The sequence below is a fragment of the Macaca mulatta genome, chromosome 18, assembly GCF_049350105.2.
Source record: "Macaca mulatta isolate MMU2019108-1 chromosome 18, T2T-MMU8v2.0, whole genome shotgun sequence".
Lineage (NCBI taxonomy): Eukaryota > Metazoa > Chordata > Mammalia > Primates > Cercopithecidae > Macaca > Macaca mulatta.
In genome coordinates, this window is record NC_133423.1 from 39,165,758 (window position 1) to 39,190,598 (window position 24,841).

At 36.9% G+C, this 24,841-nt stretch overlaps 1 protein-coding gene across 2 annotated transcripts in view; it reads right to left on the reverse strand.

Moving 5' to 3' along the window:
• The window catches only part of DCC (DCC netrin 1 receptor), a 1,210,743-nt gene that overhangs the window by 451,515 nt on the left and 734,387 nt on the right, over nucleotides 1-24,841 (reverse strand). For both annotated transcript variants that reach the window (XM_028837901.2, XM_028837898.2), the window contains exon 7: nucleotides 23,456-23,576. In XM_028837901.2, the coding sequence (XP_028693734.2) occupies nucleotides 23,456-23,576 (121 nt within the window). The remainder of the gene's footprint in view (nucleotides 1-23,455; nucleotides 23,577-24,841) is intronic.

Consider the following 24,841-nt stretch of genomic DNA (forward strand, 5'->3'; position numbering starts at 1 on the left):
ATAGAGATGACTTGTCAAGGGCCACAGTACTTTTAGGTGCCCATAAAGAAGGTTTAAGCTTTTTTTTTTTAATTAGGAAGAAAAAAATAAGTAAAGTCCATCCTGGATTACATTCATCTTTATTCAAAAGCAGTTATAAAATTCGTAACTTTTTCATGAAGAAAGAGGCCTGCAAAAGCACAAATGCCTTCTTTTTCTATAGGCGATGAGGCAGAAGTAGACACAAGGCATGAAAGAGGAAAAAGTTATTTAAAAATACATGAGTACGGGCAGGCGCAGTGGCTCACACCTGGAATCACAGCACTTTGGGAGGCCGAGGCGGGAAGATCATTTGAGGTCAGGAGTTCAAAGCCAGCCTGGCCAAAAAGATGAAACCCTGTCTCTACTAAAATTACAAACATTAGCCAGGTGTGGTGGCAGGCACCTGTAATCCTAGCTACTTGGAAGGCTGAGGCAGGATAATGACTTGAGCTTGGGAGGCAGAGGTTGCAGTGAGCAGAGATCGCACCACTGTACTCCAGCCTAGGAGACAGAGCGAGACTCTTTATCAAAACAAACAAACGACAACAACAGAAAAAGTGAGTAAAAGCATTGCATTACTTTATGAAACTAATAACTAAGCTAGTCACATTGCCATGAAGAATGTCTGGCCATATTTATTGTAAGTAATACACAACTGGATAGAATTACTTATTAGAGCATGTTCATATTATCAAGCATCACAAACATATCAAGTGTTCTGGGTTAATGCTCGTTTCTGGCTAATCTTTTTTAATATTCACAATGAGAACTATATGATCATTAACTTTGTTAATAAGAAAACCAACTTAAATGTTACACAAAATAATAGAAAATCATTGCTGGGAGTAAAAAGGGCATCATTATGGAGAAACTCCAGGTAGCAATGGTTTAAGAAAATACTCTACCGAAGCTGAAATGACAGAGGTCTGGATTTTACATAAGAAACAAAATACTCAACTTTATCCTTCTTAAATGATTCATAATTACTGAGACCATAATAAGTGAAAATTTTTTTGAAGGAAGATCATTTTGACAAACATCTGAAAATGAGTAACTTTGTACTGTCTAAGTTCAAGCCAACATCACAAAAGTATAGTTGTGGAGACAGCAGTGACGATTCTACCATCTTCCTACATGAGAAGTTAGCTTTATATTCCTTTTTTTTTTTTTTAAGTGTGCATAAGCAAACAGAAGTCAGCCCTGTAACACATCATATTCTATGTTTTAATGGCTTCTTCCTTTGATTAAGTAGTATTTCAGCAATTCAGGAAATCCACTATAATAATACCCTGTGAGATTATTAAGGTAAAAATTTAAGAAGGTGACTAAGTAGTTTGGAGAGTTTATTTAACCTACAAATTGGAATGATAATTTGGCATTATTTACTCCAGTATCTTACACATAAAGAATAATGAGGACAAGGCACTGGGTCCTGACATTTCTGTGCTAAGGAACTGGTAAAGATCCTTAATTATTTTAGATAGAAAAAAATCTCTGCCTGGGTATCTAGGTGTGGTTCATATTGGTTTTCTTGTATACATTTTTCTTCTTCTGTGTGGTCTTGTTTGTGCTAAATTCTTCCTTTAGTTATTTATTATAACCCTTGGCCTTCACTTATTAATTCCTGCAAAAGCTATTGAATGCATCATCTCTCTTGTCTTTCAATTCCTTGTGGCTTCCTGGCTTTTGTGTTCTTTCAGTGAGGACTGTTTCCTTCTGTTCTGGAGGCTGGAGTCTCTGGGTACCTGGATAATAGGATTGACTTTAAATTATTTGGTAGGCATTCTATGCTTGTAGTAAGAACTATAGGATCCCCCATTCTCATAGTTCCAAAAATCTTCTTGTGAAATATCAAGACAAAGTCCCTTGGCAATGATAGTCCTAGATATCATTTTAAAAATCACTATTTGTTCAAGGTTGTACAATTTCTATAAGAATTTTCCCAAATGATCAGAATGTAGAGGCAAAATTAGTGGAAGAATCTTGAATTCAAATTTTGTTTCCTACTGCTGCTGTAACAAATCAGGCAAACTCAGTGTCTTCAAATTACATTTGTTTGTTATTTTACAGTCTTTGGGTTAGAGGTCGGGCATGCCCCCTAGACAAAGCTGTATTCCTTTTGGCAGGCTCTAAAGATGAATCCATATCCTTGTCTTTTCATACTTAAAGAGGCTGTCCACCCACATTGGTAGGCTTGTGGGTCCTTGCTCTGTCTTCAAAGCCAGGAATCAGTTGGAAAGCTGAAACAGAAGATCTGACAGAACCTGGAGAAGCAGCTGGTCGAGATATTGCCCTGTCCCAACAAGAGAGCCACCAGAGAGCAGCAACTCATATCCTGCACAAATCTCCCAAAAATAAAAAAGTACAGTAGTTGGTGGATTGAATTTTTATTCCCTCCAAAACTCATGCTGAAGTTTAATCTTCAATATGGCAGCATTGCAAGGGAGGGCCTTTCTTTTTTTGTTTTTCTTGGTTTTTTAATTAATTTATTATTATTATTATACTTTAAGTTCTAGGGTACATGTGCATAACGTGCAGGTTTGTTACATATGTATACTTGTGCCATGTTGCTGTGCTGCACCCATCAACTCGTCAGCACCCATCAACTCGTCATTTACATCAGGTATAACTCCCAGTGCAATCCCTCCCCCCTCCCCCCTCCCCATAATAGGCCCCGGTGTGTGATGTTCCCCTTCCCGAGTCCAAGAGATCTCAATGTTCAATTCCCACCTATGAGTGAGAACATGCGGTGTTTGGTTTTCTGTTCTTGTGATAGTTTGCTAAGAATGATGGTTTCTAGCTGTATCCATGTCCCTACGAAGGACACAAACTCATCCTTTTTTATGGCTGCATAGTATTCCATGGTGTATATGTGCCACATTTTCTTAATCCAGTCTGTCACTGATGGACATTTGGGTTGATTCCAAGTCTTTGCTATTGTGAATAGTGCTGCAATAAACTTACGTGTGCATGTGTCTTTATAGCAGCATGATTTATAATCCTTTGGGTATATACCCAGTAATGGGATGGCTGGGTCATATGGTACATCTAGTTCTAGATCCTTGAGGAATTGCCATACTGTTTTCCACAATGGTTGAACTAGTTTACAATCCCACCAACAGTGTAAAAGTGTTCCTATTTCTCCACATCCTCTCCAGCACCTGTTGTTTCCTGACTTTTTAATGATCGCCATTCTAACTGGTGTGAGATGGCATCTCATTGTGGCTTTGATTTGCATTTCTCTGATGGCCAGTGATGATGAACATTTTTTCATGTGTCTGTTGACTGTATGAATGTCTTCTTTTGAGAAATGTCTGTTCATATCGTTTGCCCACTTTCTGATGGGGTTGTTTGTTTTTTTCTTGTAAATTTGTTTCAGTTCTTTGTAGGTTCTGGATATTAGCCCTTTGTCAGATGAGTAGATTGCAAAAATTTTCTCCCATTCTGTAGGTTGCCTGTTCACTCTGATGGTAGTTTCTTTTGCTGTGCAGAAGCTCTTTAGTTTAATGAGATCCCATTTGTCAATTTTGGCTTTTGCTGCTGTTGCTTTTGGTGTTTTAGACATGAAGTCTTTGCCCATGCCTATGTCCTGAATGGTACTACCAAGGTTTTCCTCTAGGGTTTTTATGGTATTAGGTCTAACATTTAAGTCTCTAATCCACTAAAATTGACACTCTAACATCACAATTAAAAGAACTAGAGAAGCAAGAGCAAACGCATTCAAAAGCTAGCAGAAGGCAAGAAATAACTAAGATCAGAGCAGAACTGAAGGAGATAGAGACACAAAAAACCCTCCAAAAAATCAATGAATCCAGGAGTTGGTTTTTTGAAAAGATCAACAAAATTGACAGACCGCTAGCAAGACTAATAAAGAAGAAAAGAGAGAAGAATCAAATAGACGCAATAAAAAATGATAAAGGGGATATCACCACCGACCCCACAGAAATACAAACTACCATCAGAGAATACTATAAACACCTCTACGCAAATAAACTAGAAAATCTTGAAGAAATGGATAATTTCCTGGACACTTACACTCTTCCAAGACTAAACCAGGAAGAAGTTGAATCCCTGAATAGACCAATAGCAGGTTCTGAAATTGAGGCAATAATTAATAGCCTACCAACCAAAAAAAGTCCAGGGCCAGATGGATTCACAGCTGAATTCTACCAGAGGTACAAGGAGGAGTTGGTACCATTTCTTCTGAAACTATTCCAATCAATAGAAAAAGAGAGAATCCCCCCTAACTCATTTTATGAGGCCAACATCATTCTGATACCAAAGCCTGGCAGAGACACAACAAAAAAAGAGAATTTTAGACCAATATCCCTGATGAACTTCGATGCAAAAATCCTCAATAAAATACTGGCAAACCGAATTCAGCAGCACATCAAAAAGCTTATCCACCATGATCAAGTGGGCTTCATCCCTGGGATGCAAGACTGGTTCAACATTCGCAAATCAATAAACATAATCCAGCATATAAACAGAACCAAAGACAAGAACCACATGATTATCTCAATAGATGCAGAAAAGGCTTTTGACAAAATTCAACAGCCCTTCATGCTAAAAACAATCAATAAATTCGGTATTGATGGAATGTACCTCAAAATAATAAGAGCTATGTATGACAAACCCACAGCCAATATTATAGTGAATGGGCAAAAATTGGAAAAATTCCCTTTGAAAACTGGCACAAGACAGGGATGCCCTCTCTCACCACTCCTATTCAACATAATGTTGGAAGTTCTAGCTAGGGCAATCAGGCAAGAGAAAGAAATCAAGGGTATTCAGTTAGGAAAAGAAGAAGTCAAATTGTCCCTCTTTGCAGATGACATGATTGTATATTTAGAAAACCCCATTGTCTCAGCCCAAAATTTCCTTAAGCTGATAAGCAACTTCAGGAAAGTCTCAGGATACAAAATTAATGTGCAAAAATCACAAGCATTCTTATACACCAGTAACAGACAAACAGAGAGCCAAGTCATGAATGAACTTCCATTCACAATTGCTTCAAGGAGAATAAAATACCTAGGAATCCAACTTACAAGGGATGTAAAGGACCTCTTCAAGGAGAACTACAAACCACTGCTCAGTGAAATAAAAGAGGACACAAACAAATGGAAGAACATACCATGCTCATGGATAGGAAGAATCAATATCATGAAAATGGCCATACTGCCCAAGGTTATTTATAGATTCAATGCCATCCCCATCAAGCTACCAATGAGTTTCTTCACAGAATTGGAAAAAACTGCTTTAAAGTTCATATGGAATCAAAAAAGAGCCCACATCTCCAAGACAATCCTAAGTCAAAAGAACAAAGCTGGAGGCATCACGCTACCTGACTTCAAACTATACTACAAGGCTACAGTAACCAAAACAGCATGGTACTGGTACCAAAACAGAGATATAGACCAATGGAACAGAACAGAGTCCTCAGTAATAATACCACACATCTACAGCCATCTGATCTTTGACAAACCTGAGAGAAACAAGAAATGGGGAAAGGATTCCCTATTTAATAAATGGTGCTGGGAAAATTGGCTAGCCATAAGTAGAAAGCTGAAACTGGATCCTTTCCTTACTCCTTATAAGGGAGGGCCTTTGAAAGATGATTGGGTCATGAGGACAGAGCCCTCATCAATTTATTAACTCATTTATAGATTAATGGAATAATAGGTTAATGGACTAATGGGTTACTATGGGAGTAAGCCTGGTGGCTTTGTAAGAACAGGAAGAAACACCTGAGCTAGCACACTTAGCCTCCTTGCCATGTGATGCCCTGAGTTACCTCGGGACTCTGTAGAGAGCCTTCACCAGAAAGAAGGCCTTTACCAGAGCGAACTCCTAAATGTTGGACTTCTCAGCCTCCATAACTGTAAGAATTAAATTCCTTTTTAAAAATAAATTACCTAGTTTCAAGTACTCTGTTAGAAGTAACAGAAAGTGGACTAAGACACTACTCCCTTACATCTGTTTCCTTTTTCTGGCCCACACTAACTCAGAACCACAAAGAGAGGGCAATTCAGAGAAAGGTTGTTTCAGCTTGACTAAGTTGATGCAGTAAAAACCCACCACATCCATGTTTTTCCTTTGGTATTCACATGTCTCTGCTACAAAAGAAGGCTGTAAACACAATTATTTTTGTTATTCCTTATAGCTCATTTCATCCCCAAAGCTTTGAATATCTGGAAACATAGTAAGGAAATTTGCTATGACAACCCCCACATTTTAATCAGGTCTCTCTGCACATGTAAACAAAGAGCTAGATTTTTCTCACATCATGCTCTCTAAAGAGCAGTATGCCATCATAAACTTTTGTATTTTTATGTCTTGAAATTTATTTTGAACAGCCAAGAGTGTTAAAATATACTCTTTCTAAAACCTAATGTGGAAGTAATCTTGCAGTTACAGGAAGACATTTGACTCAGTAATATTTTTCAGAATGTTAACTGTTTCTTAGATGAATCTAACAAATAGTAAACAAAAAGGGGTCTCACAAATTCTTTAAGTTTTAGTATTCTTGACAGCTGTATAAAATGTAGGGGAAACTGACAACATACAGTGTGCACTTTTAATATTGCCAGAGTTCATTCATGTTGTTAACCATCCAAGCCATACCTGAGGTCTCAGACATCAAAAATTTTACATATAGCCAATTGAGTCTTTCCCAAGGCTACCTGGATACCTCACATTTCTTTTTGTAATAATATATATAATCTTTTATGTATATCTCATTCATGGTCATCAGTATGCCATCTCTAGCACACCAATTGTCACTCCTATTTGGAACAATTGAAAAACAAAGAATCTGAGCTTTGTGAACAGAAAATTGTGCTAAAACGGATAGCAGAGAATAATAAATATTGTGATGATTATGTTGATTTGTTTGTTTTGGCCAATAATGACTTGGGAAAATTTGTGGGAAAAATAGCAAAGGTAAAAAAATGACCTTAGAATTGCTCTCTAGTAGAATCTAGCATGAAGAACAAAGTGGGCCAGTGTTACAGGGGTAGGCATATGTAAAATTCATTGAGGTGTAGAAATTCAGGATCTGCAAAAGGAGGCACACACTGAAGAGTCTAGGAATGAGGGAGTGGAGGTAGAATGTCGAAGATAGATATCAATGAGGTAGAACATAGAAAGTAGGTATTAATCCTAGTTAACTAATCCCAGGCCAGAAAAGAAGATGTAATAAAGTTAGCATGTATGTTTTCTGATGGAAAATAAAAGATTTCTACATACCATATGGAAACTATAAGAAAGAGACATACTTAGAGGTTTTTAGTAAATGAAAGCTAGTAAATAGATTTAAAGCAAAATACCCATAATTACTAAAATTACAATGTATAAATGTCATTGCTGTTGTCTTCATTTAGCATGGTACTTACTAATTTGTTACTGGACAAAAACAATCATAAAGTCTTTACATATTTATGTTAATTAATGACTATCTGGTCCAATTTTTCCCTGGAGTATTATATTTCTTATCTATTTTTTAACAGAAAAAGCTCATTGTATATGACAGTGAAAATTAAGGGAAATAATTTTTTGTTATAAAAGAGTTACCCTAAAAGAGAAACTAGGGTATTAGAGAAAAGGATCTCTTTGAAAAATTAAGTTTTAATCACCAGGAGAAATGATTAATAATAAAGCTAGATTCAGCCATAACCGTAAAACAATTTTTGTTGTTATGCTTGCAAGGTGAGTTTATAGGTTTTCAAATGTGGATTTAATTATTTATTATATTTGATGCTTTCTCTTTTAAAGTAGAATGATGTTAAACACCCACAAGACCTGTACATGGCATAAATTGATAAGGACGAGGTAAAGAATACAATGAAAGCCCCCATTGAATCTTATGCTGAAATAAAATTTTCATTACTGCTGCATGGGGACCAACGTGTTCTCCTTTGACAAGGACAGATTTTAGATTAACCACTCTTAGATTGTAAATTACCATTCTTGATTGCTGGCCTCCCCTGTCTATGGTGCCTTAGATAAATGGGACAGACTGTGAAAAAGTGTAGATTTTAAGAGGTAAAACCCTGACTCTTAACTGTCCCTAATTCCCACACCCAAATTTCCATGTTTCAAGGGAAAGAATAGTAATGTGAAGACTGTTTAATTTAAATAGGAATAAGGGACATTATAATTACAAATCTTAGTAGCCATTCCTAGAATGATTGGCTGACACGACAGTCACCATCCATCACCAATTACAATTACACACAATTTGGCCACCCGAGATAGAAAAAGAGGGGGCCTGCTTAGAAGTGGTACCTCTGAATTCATCTTCAAACTTGCAAGGAATTTTATTTTACACATTAGCTGTGTACAGTTCAAGCTAAATAATTAATGTTTAAATAAGGCACATGTGAATTTCTTAAACAAGGGAAAAGGAGAAGTGGTGGTTTCACGGAGAGTGGGGGAAGTCTTTTTTTTGTTTGTTTTTAATCCTGTCACTCAAAGATAAGCCATTATCACTGATACCCAATAGAGACTGCTTTCCCTAGGTGATAGCTAGAGCTTCTAAACCATTGTTTGGTCTTTGATTTGTGAATTTCAAAAATATTGGAATGACGAAATGACCATAAGATAGATTTTTTTATCATTTTTAAGAAAATTCATTTATATCAACATGAGTGCACATAGAAGTAGGCCATTCAAGTCACAGTACACAGGTGTTTATTTCCTAAAGCAAGCTTACTCCGCAAAATCAATTTGTGAACTCATTACATAAATCCATATTAAACTATTTAGTCTATATTTAACACTATAACAAGCATAGTCAGAGTAAATTAAATGGATTTTATTTCTAGGTGGCAGAAAGCCAAAGTTAGTCCTTCTAATTTATTTCTCAGTTCTAATCTGTGTCTGCCACAGACAGAGGAGATAAAGAGGGGAGAGGGGGAAGAAAAATAATAGTTTTTACCTTCTGATATTTAAGGGCTAATCAAATCAATATATTCTAGTCCTGGCAGTGATAGTGCTCAGTGCTTATCTTATGTTAATGCGTAACCCTTTAACTCATTATTCCAAGATGGCAGTGCAATGAGTTCCTTTCTCAAAGCTAGGTAAAATATGTCCAGCAAGGAGGAATCATCTCATCAGTAGAATGACTCACTTATACCCTATCAAGGAAGGAAAGATGCAAGATAAGGCCCTGTCACACTCTCCCTTAAGCTTTTCGTTACCATCAGCAATGCCAATAGCTTACAGTTTTCCCAGTCAGCATCAAAAGCTCCTTTTCAATTCAAATGCAAACTGCTAACCATTTCCTCTTCCATATAATTCTTTGAATTCATCATTCTCTCCATGAGCAGAGTTGCGACTCAGTTTAGGGCATAATTATTTCCCTCTGGAGATATTACAAAATATTCTGCATTCATCTGTCCTCCTGCTCTGATCTCTCTAACACACAAAGCAAAATGTGCTTTTCAGTAAGCCTATTAGTTTTGCCTGTTTTGATTATAAATTTCTCAATTACATGTTTTGAAGTCTTTGGGATATTTACTTCCTTTGCTTCGTCTTTTACAATATCATAGTTTATACCCGGCATTAGCAGTTAATCAGTAAAACAAAGTATTTGCCTTTTAGGCTTCCTAATGAGTAATTGAGAGTCTGTCATTGTCAGGCCCTTTACTCATGCTGGAAATACAAAGATGATCAAGACATGGGCCCTCAAAGGACTCAGAATCCAGGTTCTGTCGAGATGGACTTAAGTCATTCTTCCTCTTTCTTAAGTGATGACTTTACCATCCATTCAGTTAAGTCAAGAATTTAGGAATCAGCCCTCATTTCTAATCCATCTGTACATATTCATCACAATCTCCAAGTTGTAAGGACCTTCTAATACAACTCACTCTTCTTGCACAGTTGTGGTCAATGACTTCATCCCCTTCTTGCTTAGCCTACTGATGATACAGCTTTCCAACCAGTTTCAATATTTCTAGTCCCTCTTTACACTCCTGCCAACTCACACAGCTTCCAAAGTTACCTTTACAAAACACAAATAGAAGTAAGCTTATCTTTTACATTTATCCATCTCTATCCCACAGAGTCTAGAAAACAAGTCCAATTTTCTTTGTATATTTTAAAAGATAATTTGTGATCCAGCCCCTGCATATCTCTACGGCCTTACAGAACCACATGTAATTCGCTGAATACATACTTTTGCTTCTGCTCTATGCTCCCATGTGTTGTATGTAATGTTTCTTCTACCAGCCATTTCTTTGCCCTTGGAGGCTTGGCCAAACCATATCCCTACTTCAAAGTCCATTTCAGTTCAGATGTCACATCTTCAGCAATGAATTCCTCTTCCCACTGAAAGAGTTGCTTAAGTTCTCCTTTGTGCTACCTCCTTTTTCTTACCCCTATATCTTGCACTTATATACTCCTGGGATTCAAAATACATTTGTTCTATGCCAAACTTCCCTATTAGACTAGGACTTTAAGTATCCACTTAACACCTGCATTCAGAAAGTAGAAATAAGTTTTTCTAGGATGTTTCATGTGCAAAGTAACTACATCATTAGTATGAGGTTTTAGGTTTGTTATTTTCTTGATTTAGTAAAGCAAAAAGATAGTTACCATTTTTATCAGTTGAATTTCCTCAAGGCTCATCTGTTTCTGTCTAAGCAAGTGTATTAAAGACCTAAAATATTTGATCAAATTGGGTTCAAAGCCTCATATTAAATAATGAGAAGTAAGGCTCAAGTATAATAAGAAAGCAGGTGGTCTACATGTCAAAAATTGGATATCGAATTCATGAGATCAAAAGGCTTATGTATGGGCTACCAATTCTGTTATCCATTCTTTTTTTCCATTTATGAAATCAAGAAGACAAGGCAAGAGAAAAATATGAAATAAGCTACATAGTACTTTTATTTCCTTTTCCTTAAAACTAAGTGCCATACTGTTAGGAGAAAATAAGAGAAAGAATCACTCTTCCTTGTTCAAAACAGTTTGTTCTGCTTTGGTACATTTTCATACACATACACTCAGTTGATGTCTGCCAGAACTGAAGACATCAGTTCTGATTAGCAGGTAGGTCAATTTAAATAGGAACTGGGCCTGAAGAATATCAAGAAATATCAGAAACTGGCTTTTCTATTGGACTTTCCTTGCTTTATAATGACATGTGTTTTAATTTGAGGATGGGTCCCTTTAATTTCAAGTGAATGTTCTTACATTCATCATAGATGATCATCTAGATGAAAAAATATCTTTTGTCAATGTTTCAGGTAAAGTTAGGGTCACCTATAGATTCTTGGTATATATTTGTCAACACAAAGTAACAAAGACAGCTGTGTATTGCGTATACTATTTAGGCTGATTAATTATGGTTTGATGGAACTATATTATAAGCTAAAGAACTCTCAATAGATACTTTAAATGAAAAAAAAAATCTCTTTTTTTAACCTAGATTGTAACCTAGAGCTTTTCACTTAAACCAAATAGAATAGTAAGTACAAGAGCTTTTCAATACAATAGAAGCTTTGTCATTTTGTGTGACAAATGACACTATCATCCTTGTAAGATAGGGTCAAAACCAAAAAATAGTATGTCAGTCACTGGCTGTGTTATGTTTGAGGAGTAATAACACTAACTTTAAGGACTTAAAATTTCTTTGAATTGTATCTAACATCTCTAATTTGTGATTCTTTGTTAAAAAATCAGTATCTAGGTAAAATTTATTTATTTACTTACTTACTTATAAGATAGGGTCTTGCTCTGTTGCCCAGGCTGGAGTGCAGTGACCTCATCATATTTCACTGCAGTCTCAATCTTCTGGGATCAAGTGCTCCTCCCATCTCAATCTCCCAAGTAGCTGGGACTGCAGGTGCATATCACAACACCCTAATTTATGATTCTTTATATATTTCTGGGTATTCAATAAATATTGAATAATTAGTATAGCATTGCAAATCACTATGCTTTAATTGCATTTGATAATTAAGATTAGTTATATTGAATTTACTCTTTGTTAAACTATGGATTTCTGGATAGCAAGAATTATGTGATATTCACCTTTAAGACTCAAAACAGTTCACACATTTAACCCACACTTAGCAATGGGCTCTAGCATATTTGAAAGTTGAACAGAGATCATTTGAGTGGCAGAATCCTAGACTTTTAAAATTAATTTCCAGCCTTTAACCTTTATTAGTAATTCTAAAACTAGTCTGACTAGACTCAAATAAATCTGAAATATCACCCATTTTTCTGAGAAGCCTCCATGTGTGGACAAAGCCTGAGTAGACAGACCCATTATAACATAATGGCTGAGAAAGTAGGCTGAAAAGTCAGACGTTTTGCTAGCTGTGTGATCTTGGACAAGTTAGTTAACTTTTCTGTGCAGTAGTTTCCTTACTCACAAAGTAAGAAAAAAATAACCATCGGAGAGTCCACTGACCAGAACTGCTCATCATGAGCTGGGTTCTCTGAGATGCACCTAGTTATAAAGTCAGACAGAACCATCATCAGTTCATGGGATGAATTACATTTGGCATCAGGGAAAAACGGGACCAGAGGACATAACAGCAGGGGCCCAGACCTCCATGTTTTCAATCACTATTGTACAACTATCTTCCCCTTCAGCTCACACTTATGACCAGGTGGTCAGCTTGGTCTGTGGGTATGTGCGTATACCCCAAATTGGATGGCTGTTACACTGCAGCTCAGTGAAGGATAGCTCCAAAAGAAAGTGGTAAAGAGAACTTTCCCAAGGTAGAATGTTGAGTACACCACATCACCTACTTTATATGAAAATACAAATGGCTCAAGGTAGGACTGCATATATAGACTTATAGACTTATGAACAAGGTCAAACAGCTTGGCTGATTGGCCAGTGATGGAAAGATCAGGAGCAAAAAGGTTTGGGGAAAAGGCATGTGGATAGGCCCACAGGAGTGAACACCAAGTTAAAAAAAAAAAAAAAATCTTCAAATCCCCTGTAAACACCAGATTGTATAATTGATGGAAGAGTCACTAAGTAATTATGTAGATGTAATAGTTCAGCCAGTTGACATCAGCCAGCCTCCAATGGTAGCATAAAGGTGCACGAATGATAAGGCTACAGAGGCAGGAATGGAACCTATGCACTGCTCACTGGCATAGGCTCTAATCCTACATGATTGCTGCTACTCACCAGAAGCTGCCACCACTGCTGTATGCCCAATCTCCTAGCAACAGAGACAAATGCTGAGCTCCCAACAAATCACTATTCCTTAAGAAAACCAACCAGCCTCTGGGTGACATGTTTACTTGCACTTCTTCTACTCTGGAAAGGTTGGAAATTCATCTTGACTTAAATAAAAACATACTTTGGGAATGTGTTGCTTTTCCTATTCTCAGGGCTTCTACCTGCACCACTATCTTGGAACTCAAAATATTTGAGACCAAGTAATCCCTCATTATATTGACAATGATCAAATAACTTACTCTATAGAAAAAGAGGGATAGGCATAAATGTATTGCCATGGGATCACATATCAACAATAGCTGCTGACTTGATATAGCCAAAGTAAAGTCTTCAGAGGTGCAATTAAGGAGCCAGGCTGGAGATCATACCCTAAGCAAAAGGAATACCTTCTTCTAGGGTCCAGTATGTCTAGATCAATGGCCAGTATATGGTACCATGTCCTCAATAGGTAGACTAAACAAACACAAGAGATTGAAGTAGGCAGAGAACTGCTTACCATGACTCCAGTGACCCATTTGAAGAATCTCTGTTTACCACCCCTATGACTTGGCTTGTAGACTTAGAAGTCCTAATTCAAAAAGGAGGAATGCTTCTATCATTGAAATTTGAGCTATTGCTGCTACCTTGTCGTATCAGACTTCTGGTGCCAAAATACCAGCAGGCAAGGCAGGATACTATCCTAGCAAAAATAATTACCCAAGTCATTAAGAGGAGTTGGGAAAGAGGGAAGATATGATTGGCATTCTGACAATCTACTGGAGTACCTCTTGATACTCCCTTCCCCAATTTTGATGATGTATTGGCTAGTACAGTATATATGACCAATAAAGGGACAGGAGTTTGGGTCTACCTACCAGGTAAGCCACAGAAACTAGCAGAGATGCTAGCTGAGGGTAAGAGGAATTTATAGTGGGTAGCAGGAGGGAAATAGTACCAATTGCAACCGCCTTGAAACCAGTGCAGGTGCACTGATGGGGGTTATAGTTCATCTCATTAACCTTCTTCTTTTCCCCAGGAAATAAGACTTCTCTAATCAAAAGGAATATGTATCTCTTTCTGTGTATACACACATGCACAGCATCTACATAATATATAATCTATATGTGTGTGTGTTTTGTGTGCACTCACACATCTTTCAGCAAATGGTGATATACAGGTGAAAGATAAAAATATAGCAAGTTCAAAGTCAAAATCATTTGGATTCAATATAAAAATCAGCATTCTTCTCTTCCGCTTTTTCTACTATAGAGAGCTAAAAAAAAAAAAAAAGATATGGGATAACACTCTTTGGTATATTTACCACTGAAGTATGATGTGATCAATATTTATGAATCTATCAAGTTTTCCATATTGTATGGATTTATAGTTATCACTGGTCTCAGTACATTCATATTACTGTAGAATTCATTTCTAATTTCAAAGTCTGCCATACAGCCATATCCTCTTGATTAGCACTGAGCTGGTTTCCTACCTGAAGCACATGCTGAATGAAGGACAAGGTGAATGACAAGGCTTTATTTGCTGAGAAACCTCTGCCTACATAAAACTGGCATGAGCAAGTCATTATTAAACTGATACTGCAAACCGTGCTACAAATCTTTCTACTAGCAGTCATTTTGAAACAGGACTTTTCCCTTAACCTTATCCACTAAGCTAAAAACCTAAATTTTGAATGGACATTGTCATTAAAATATGTGTTTACTAATTATTTTCTTGTAGGGTAGAAAAATATACTAGAAGAAAGCTATCATTTTATCCTTCCCAATAAATGCCTGTTATTTTTCTTGAGACTAAACAAAACCAACAAAAGACTTCATAATAGCTAACATTTGTGTGGCAATTTACAGCCCACAAATCCCTTTTACATACATTTATTGCACTAAATCTTTGAGAGAATTATCTACTGAATTTTATAGCTAAAGAAATAGAGAGTTGGAAAGATTAGGCAATATTGCCTAAGAATCTCTTCATAAATATACACTATATTCCAATATATTTTTGAATCTCTACAAGTAAACTGGATAAGAGTGCAGAAACGAGATGTGGACATATCTCATACACTAGGTGAGTATTATATGGTCAAAGATCAAATGACTGTTTTATGCCAAACTTAGACTATCAATGACTCACTCAGGGAAAATGTTAGCATGGGTGTCAACACTTATCTAATGGGAGGGAGACTTTGAAGTAGAAAATAAAAAAAAAAATACATTACTTTCCTCTTATTTTTAACTTCAGAAGCCAAAATAATTTTACAATTTATTGAATAAATTTATGGTCAGATACACTGAAGTTAACACAGCCACTTTGAAAAACCTTGGCTCTGTATCTTCTTAGCTACAATTAATTACCAAGGCTTATAAAGGAAAATGTTCCAGGGAAGCTTATGAACTATAATATCACTGCAATATGTTTCAAAAATATTAAGTTGCACTTTTATGCATTTGTACCAATGATGGAACTTTAAAGAGAAATTCTGTAGTGTTAACGAGCATCTCTGTTTGTGTGAGAAAACTGTAAGGACCCATTTACCTGCTTGGTTCCATTAACATTGTAGTATGGCACATGGAATTGGCTCTTCTAAATTAGTTACAGAACTCCAGGAACAATTTGATCCTACACTAAACACAATTAGGCATTTAAATCATAGTAACTTTTCTCATACTAAGAGACAAAGTTTATCTTAATTCTCCAACAGCAACTAATATCAAAGTAAGAAGTACAGCCCTTTAGATTCAATCACTCATATGTAGTTTCTTAGGTGCTATTACACTGAAAAAATAAATTCCAACAGATCTTAATAATTGAACTAATTATTCAATGTTCATTGTTTCACAATGAATCCCAGTAAAGTTACTTTATCAGAATCAACATGCAGTAGGAAACACTATAATTATAATGTAATTATATTATAATATATATACAATTTTATTAGTATATTCCTTTTGTCCATTTGGATTTCTAGGTATTCTTCTCATACTGATAAGGAACAACTCATGAAAACAGATATAAAATACTTCTGGTTTTATGCCTTGATGTTCATGATTGACCCTTGTGAATTCCAAGCTATATGATATACTGCCTTAATAAAATGTTTTAAATTCAACATCATTTGTAATCAGTAACCTTTTCCAGGGGAAGACAGATAATTGATAATGCTTCTCATTTTTCTAAATGTCTAGCCAATATATTTCCCCTACTACAGTGAAACTATTTTTTTTAACCAATGTTAGAGGGAAAAAATAAAATTAACATTTATTTATTTTTTTATTTGTCTTCCTCTTCCAATAAAAATGTGATTTTTTTAAAGTGGGAAATGTATCTCTTTTTTTATTTTCAATTTACTTCCCCAATAGTTAACAGAGTATTTAGCAGAGAGTAGGCCTACAAAAATATTTGACAAATGAATGAATAAAAGAAACCATGCTTGCTTAAAAGTAGGCATATATCTTAGAAGAAAGAAGATCAAATGTGCAGATTACATTTACTGAGCAGTTACTATGTGGTAGATGTGATATGTGTCTTGCTTACATTATTCTGATTTAATTCTCCCATCAAACTGATGGCGTAGATAGTACTATCCACATTTTGCAGGATATAATATTGAGGCTTAGAATTAAGTGTCTGGCCTAATGTCACAGAGCTAATATGTGATAGAGCTGTGATTTCTACTTAAATTGACTCCAAATTCTATGCTCTGTCTATTCTACCACACAGCCAAATATGCAATATTAACTGAGACACAGACTCTACATCTTGCCCAAGCAAATCTACATTTTGGGAAATATCTATAATAGCATTTATTATTGTTATGATTATATGGATTTTTCCTACAGCCTTTTCGTGCATGGTAGAATATAATGAATACATTATTTCTTCCCATGGCAACTTTATTCAGTCTTCACTCATTTATGCCACTATATTAAACACATCCCAGGCTATATATGCCCCTATCGTAGGTGCATTCCCAGTTCCATGGCCCTCCACTTCCCTGCTCAGCAGTCAGTTACTTGCAACAACTTTCCACTGCCGACACTGTCAGAAAACGGAATGCCACACAACAGCTAGAACCACGATAAGAAACTCAGAGGTAACTAACATATTAAATTCAACTTATTATTTGTTCCTGCCTTGCTCCCCATCGCCTGCTCCCCAGCTCCAGACAATTGCTAACTTCTAGGCTACCAAATAGTGTCCTTAATTTAATTACTACCTACTTGCACTACAATTACTGGATGGTGACATGGGAGTAATTGATTTATCACCATCCAGTATGCCAATGGGATCTTAACTTATTGCTTACCTGTTCGCAACTCTGGCTATTGAAACTTCTTATTCTTGTAACACCTAATACATTGACTCTTTTTTTTTTTTTCTCTCTCTCTCTCTCTTGAGATGGAGTCTCGCTCTGCTGCCCAGGCTGGAGTGCAGTAGTTTGATCCTGGCTCACTGTAATCTCTGTATCCCAGGTTCAACTGATTCTCCTGCCTCAGCCTCCCAAGTAGCTGGGATTACAGGCATGTGCCACCATGCCCAACTAATTCTGTATTTTTAGTAGAGACGGGGTTTCGCCACGTTAGCCAGGCTGGTCTCAAACTCCTGACCTCAGGTGATCTGCCCACCTCGTCCTCCCAAAGAGCTGGGATTACAGGCATGAGCCATCACACCCGGCCCTAATACATTGACTCTTAACATATTTTTGCTAGACTATTCACTGAATAGTATACTTGCAGCAATAATATCTTATTTAGAAAGGAGACTTCTTAGCCAACATCCTGCCCTCCCCCTCAAAAATTAAAACAAACAGCAATAAAACTCTGTCCCCAGATCTAATGAGAGATTAATAGACAATACACATCATATAAATCAACTAAACTGAATTAACTTGCCATCACCACTGCTTACACAATATGGCCCATATTTTTAATGTAATATGTGCAAAGTGTCATGTGTGCAGGAAGCCATCCTCTATTTGTGCATGTGTGTGTGAATGTTCTATAGAGAGAGACAGAAAATAAATAATTGCATAAATAGATAGGACTGTGTGTATGGCGTTATGTTACTTATGTACCATTATTGATAGAACCTCCTATAATGATTTTTTAAAATGCCATTGATCTTCTTGATTTTTATCTTGATCTTTATCTAGAGGAAACCATGTATATATTTCACATTTGAAAATGCATACATTTCAAATAATTTTCCCTAGCATTTTCTGGAGAGAAAAACAAGTCATTAACTCAATTTAATTTAGCAGACTATGTTCGTTTTATTTCCTAAGTCACTAATTGCTAAAGAGGGAATAGGTAACTATATATAAAAGACTATGTTGAAACTTCATTAGGCTTATGTAAATATCCAACAACTACAGACACTGGCTCAAATAGGTCATTGTCTGTACTTCAGTGAGAAGCAGATTGTTATGGCTGCCAAGAGTAACACTCAGCCACAAGCCTGTGGACAGGCTAAAGCTGAACAGATGGGTAATGCAGGCCCACAATGTACTTCAAAATATATGCTGACCATTTATTGTCGAAACTTAAACAGAGAGGGCTATGTTCTTCCCACCATGGTCAGCCTCATTGCTTAATTTATATTTATAGCTGGTCTCTCTACCATCTGTGCACACGGCCTGTGCTGCATCTCTGAGGAATTGGAGTGGCATTCTTTGAAGACCTGATTAAATAGCCAGGAAAAAGCAATCCATCATGTGTAAGAGGGAAATGTAAGACAGTCACAACGGTGTCCTATCACACTTTCAGATTTTTATCTTCATTTTCTTTTACTTTCTTTTGAATCCAATGCCAAATACAATAAACAACGACCAAGAGTGTAGAAGCCACTGACAACACTCTACCATCTAGATGGAAAATAAATGAATTATCGAGATTTTCCTGGGCTCTAGTGAGGAGTTAAATACCATTTCCGCTGAAGGGAGCCTTGACACTTTATGGTCACATAGACCTAAACAAATCAGGCCCAAGTGGAATGCAAGATACCATGAATTAAAGGCCTCCTGTAGAGTTCCTGTTATAAGTGAAATTGAACATCTATAACAGGTTGATTGAATAAGCTGAACTACTGGAAATTAGAAGGAAATAGCTTTCTATTTTTCTGCTGTAATCCATCTTCAAACACACACTGTCAGCTCTGTCCTCCCAACCCTGATTGTAACTTGGGTCCATCCTCTGGTCCTGGGGTGAGGTAAGTATTTAAAAAGCCTTATTGGCCGGGCGTGGCGGCTCATGCCTGTAATCCCAGCACCTTGGGAGGCCGAGGCAGGTGGACCGCCTGAGGTCAGGAGTTCGAGACTAGCCTGGCTAACCTGGTGAAATGCTGTCTCTACTGAAAAAAAAAAAAATAGCTGGGCTTGATGGTGGGAACCTGTAATCCCAGCTACTCGGGAGGCTGAGAGAGGAGAATCACTTGAACCTGGGAGGCCAAGGTTGCAGTGAGCTGGTATTGTGCCATTGCACTCCAGCCTGGGCCACAGAGTGAGACTCTGCCTCAATAAATAAATAAATAAATAAATAAACAAACAAATAAATAATAAATAAATAAATTTTTTAAAAAAGCTTTATCTTCAGGTATTCGAAAACAAAACAAACAGAACCCCCCACCCCACAACACACAAACACCTCAGTGAGATCTAAATCAAAACATTCACCTAATAGTTTAAAATTTCTTTCCATCTCTCCAAGCAGGCATAGATTGTAAATAGGGAAGGGGGCAGTAGGACTGCCTATCATCTGTGTTTCAGTCTCTCAGTTCGCTTCTGCCTTCTATGTAGGGCTTCCTCAGGGTCAGAGAGGGGAGAATGATTTGGAATAAAGAGACAAAGACTGTTTTTCTCAGCTTGCCCTTTCAAAAGTCCACACTCATGGAAGGTTTCTGCATGCTTCTTTTTTTTGTGGAGCAGTTCTGTGAGTTCTTAAGAAAATTCCCACCTTAGAAATGCAGTCACTGGACCCCTGCTGGAGTTGGCAAAGCACTCTCTGGCTGACCTGCACCACCCTCCTAGCTCAGCTCCATCCAGGCAGCATCACCCTAGTGTCTTGGTTGGGACAGCCTCAGCAGACAAGACCTCTTCGGCAAAGTCCTTTCAAGAAACCTGCAGCCTTGCCTTCTTCAAGTAGAACTGACACCCTTGTTCTTCTCAAGGGTGGAAATAGAGCTCCTTCCCAATGTTGTCCTCTCCTTTCTCTTCCCTGCATTGTGGACAGCTCCAGGTGGTTTCCAGCCAGTGTGGAGGCTAAAGCAACTCCATCTTGGAAGCTAATCCACCATGTTTGTTGGCTTCTGATTAACCCCTCTTCTGGGAAGCCTATAAGATTTCCTGTTTATCTATTGTTCCTTGTGTAACAGCAGGTACTTACCATAAATCCTGCCATTAGGTCAGAAAACTTTGGTGTAACTGTACTTCCATCATCTCACACTTCCCTTCTAAGCCACCTCTCCCCTATGGTATATAAGCCCTGGGTCTGGGGGCTAGTGGCATGGGGATCCACCACGTTGTCTCAGCACTGCCAGAGACACAAATATGGCTCCTGTTCATAAGTCTTATTAAATATTTCTAAGAAACTGAATTTGTCAGCCTTTTTCTTTGGTCTCTCAGCTTCCTCAGACATTGGGGGCAGGTTTGTATAGACCATGAAACAGCAGAATAAAGTTGCCCATTTCCCATTTTTGCAATTAGCCCCCAGCAACACACACACACACACTCTGTCTAAAAGGTTTTCTTGGAGTCTGTATAACTTGGCTTGTACAGGAGAGAAAATACCATGACAACCTCTCATCCTATGAATTCTAGCACTTCAAAGAATGCTCCCTCCCTGTGAGTAGTTGCAGGGATGCTCACTGGGCTTCTTTGGTCAGTGCCAAGTGCTAGGAGGATACATCTTACACCTCCTTTAGAAATATGAAATCACATATATCACACTGTCCTCAGCTTTGTGGCCTTAGCTGAAAAATCCAACTTATCTACAATTCTCTTGTTCTGTGACTTGTGTAGCAGCCAGTATCAGCTTAAAGGCGTCCATACTTTTGTTACTAACAATATGGTAGAGTTTTTAAAGTGTTACTCACATTAGAGACTCTGATTTTAAAGGTTCCTTTTCTCCTACTCATCCATTACTAGTTCAGCAGAAAATAATATACTTAGTCACACAAATGAAGCTACACTGACATGTAAGCACATCAGATGGAGGGAAAAGAAGTCCATCAGAGAAACTCGTATCTCGAGCAAGAGTTAATTGCCCCCTTTTAATTCCTACATAGTTCCTTTGGCTTCTTTACTCATTTGGCATTGTTGCTCTATAGTTCTTTTATTTTTATTTCAATCAAGGGAAAAGGAGAAAGTCATCCTTGTGAGCATTGCTATGAATCTTCAGATAACTGGCTGGGGTGCATAAAATATAAAGACTTCATAGGCATATTTTAAATGATAAAAGCCAAAGAAAGACTATGTCTTATATGTTTTTCCTACTTTCTATTAAACTTACTTCAGGAAAAGATTAACACAAAAGTGAGCCATGTCAAAAGGAAGGAAATTGGTCCAAAAGAGTTGAAATATATGTAACATGACAGATAATTTTTATGGGAGATATTAATATTTGGAAGTATTTGGATATGCATAAACAACTGTCTTGTCCCTGTTTTAACCTTCTTTAGTGTTAATCATTTCAGAGCAGCAGGATGGTTCTCTTGCTTTTATTTTTGTCTCTCCTCCCAAGAAATTGTGTTGTTTTAGAGCTATTACATAATGGGTCTAATATCAGTTTATTCTAGTTTTTGTTTTGTTTTGTTTTTGGAGACAGAGTCTTGCTCTGTTGCCCAGGTTGTAGTGCAGTAGTGTGATCATAGCTCACTACAGCTTCAACACCCTGGGCTCAAACGATTGTCCTCCTTCAGCCTCCCAAGTAGCTGGGCTACAGGTGGCTGCCACCATGCCCAGCTAGGTTTTATTTATTTATTTATTTTTAATTTTCAGTACAAAGTCTTGCCATGTTGTCCATATTGGTCTCAAATTCCTGGTCTCAGGCCATCCTCACCCCTTGGCATCCCAAAGAGCTGGAATTATAGGCATGAGCCACTGTGCCCAGAATTATTCTAGAATTCTATAATTCAGCACTATATTAAACTTCCAAAGGACTATAAAACAAAATGACACTGTTTATAATTATAATTAAAAAGTGTAATTTTTCAAGATCTACCTGATATGGTCTGAATCTGTGTCCCCACCGAAATCTCATGTCAAATTGTAATCCCCAGTGTTGGAGGTGGGGCCTGATGAGGGGGTAATTAGATCATAGGGGCAGATTTTCCTGCTGGTACTGTTCTCCTGATAGTGACTGAGTTCTCATGAGATCTGGTTGCTTAAAAGTATGTAGCACTTCCCCTCCACACACCTTTCTCCTGCACCAGCCACATAAGATGCGCTTGCTTCCCCTTCACCTTCTGCCTTGATCTAAAGTTTCCTGAGGCCTCCCCAGAAGCCCAGCAGATGGCCAGCATCATGCTTCCTATACAGCCTGCAGAACCATGAGCCAATTAAACCTCTTCTCTTTATAAATTACCCAGTATCAGATATTTCTCTACAGCAGTACGAGAACAGACTAATACACTAATTAAAAGAAGATAAGAGAAAGAGGGCCTTACTTTCAAGTGGTTATATCTATTTTTCTGCCAACTTCTATTGATTCAAGATTACATAATAATCATTGATTCAAGATTACATATAAGAAAATATGTATAGCCCTTATGTATATGTATTTATAGATGTGTGTATGTATATATTCACATATATAACTAAAATATACACATAACATATATGCAAGGTATATATCTTTTATATTTAAATGGAATGCTGGGAAGAAAGGCAGACCATAAAAGAGGGAGAAGGTAATGATTTAGTGGTTATTGCCTTGAAAACCAGAGGCCCTATTATTCATGATGACTGTATCTCATTGGAGATTTTATATATATATGTATATATATAAAATATATATATATTTTATAAATATACATAAATATATACACATATACATATGCACATGATTTTCTGCAAGGAATATGTCATCAATACACAAGTATACACCTTAATTAATTAAATAATTTCATATTGCCATATTGCCTTTGAGGGGTAGGGAAAACAATATGGATTTTATAAACAGACTATGCATAATTTTCATTCCAGGTACCAAAGCAAAGTTCCCATCGTCTTACCAGGCTTAGGAACAATGAGCTGTGCACTGGTCTGGGCATTTCCAGCCTCATTTTCAGCCACACATTGATAAAAGCCTTCGTCTGACTTCACCACCCCAAGTATCCGTAAGTTGCTTCCTCCCTAGGGAAAAGAAAAAGCAGGTGAAATATTTTAGAAAGCAAAAAACTCAAGGTGACAAAATGAACTTACATGAGACCAAAGTTTAATAAAACACCACAGAAGAAACAAGAGGAGAGGCCCTGAGGTGTCTCAGCTTTGCAGACATGCCCTATGCCACCTGGGTAACGTCACACATTCCCAATTTTCTTTTCTGAATTCACAGGCATCAGTTTAACCAAGAGCTACATTTAAAAAATATGCTGACAAAAATACGCATCATCCTCAATACCTAAATGAGCAGCCAACAGACAAGTCTTTTTTAGGTATAGAAGAAACAAAGATTAGCATGAAAAGAAATCTCACTCTTTTATTTGTTATTGAAGGAAGTTCAGGTTTAGTAGCTGCTGAGGAAAAAAAAGAAGGCTATAAATAGAGAACAAATCAAAGTTGGATATTTTCTGGAAGTGTTTGCCCAGAAAAATGTCTAAAAATTCTTTAAAAATCGTAATGGCTTTGACATATACCCTTTTGGGGTTTGGAGAGGGGAATATGGTGGATATTTTATACCCATGTGGTTCTTGTTGTATGGCTGAAATGTTTCTCCTTTATAGATTAAATACAGCGACATTAACTCCTTTTATTTAGAAATTGAGCCATCATATTTTTCAAGGATGGATGATAAAATGATCCAGAGATAGCATTTAATTATACTAACTCAGTTTATCTTCAATATTAGTGTAAGAATTAGTTAAGTAAGTGAAACGTGTTAAATTAGCTCCCCTGAAGTCATTAAGAGATAAATATTACCTCATGGGGAATTCTTAATTGTTTTTAGTGTCTTGTAGTCAATTCCTAGCTGATGTAAAATTCTTTGATAAAGCTGGCTAACTTCTAATTAAGAATTTTCATATAACTTACTATGTGTGCTCAGTGTTATGTGTGTGACAGACAATGGCTTTCAAATTTCTGGAGCTGTTGAGGAAATATTTTTAAGCACAATGTAATGCAAATAGAGCAATACCTTACATTTTCTTTCACCTATAAAAGAAGAATTTAAATAGGTTGACTGTAATGAGTCATGCTGGGAGAAAGATTATATTCAAAATGTAGAAAAAAATAAATGTTGCCTTTTACAATGTATTCTTAAGGGCACTGAAAAATGTCCTTTAAGTGTAAGTAGCATATCTCTTAGGCATATACAACACTTTTTAAGGTGCCCATTGGCAGATCATTTTTAATTCAGCGGTAGTGGAAATAGCATCGCCTTTAAAGGAAATAATGGATCA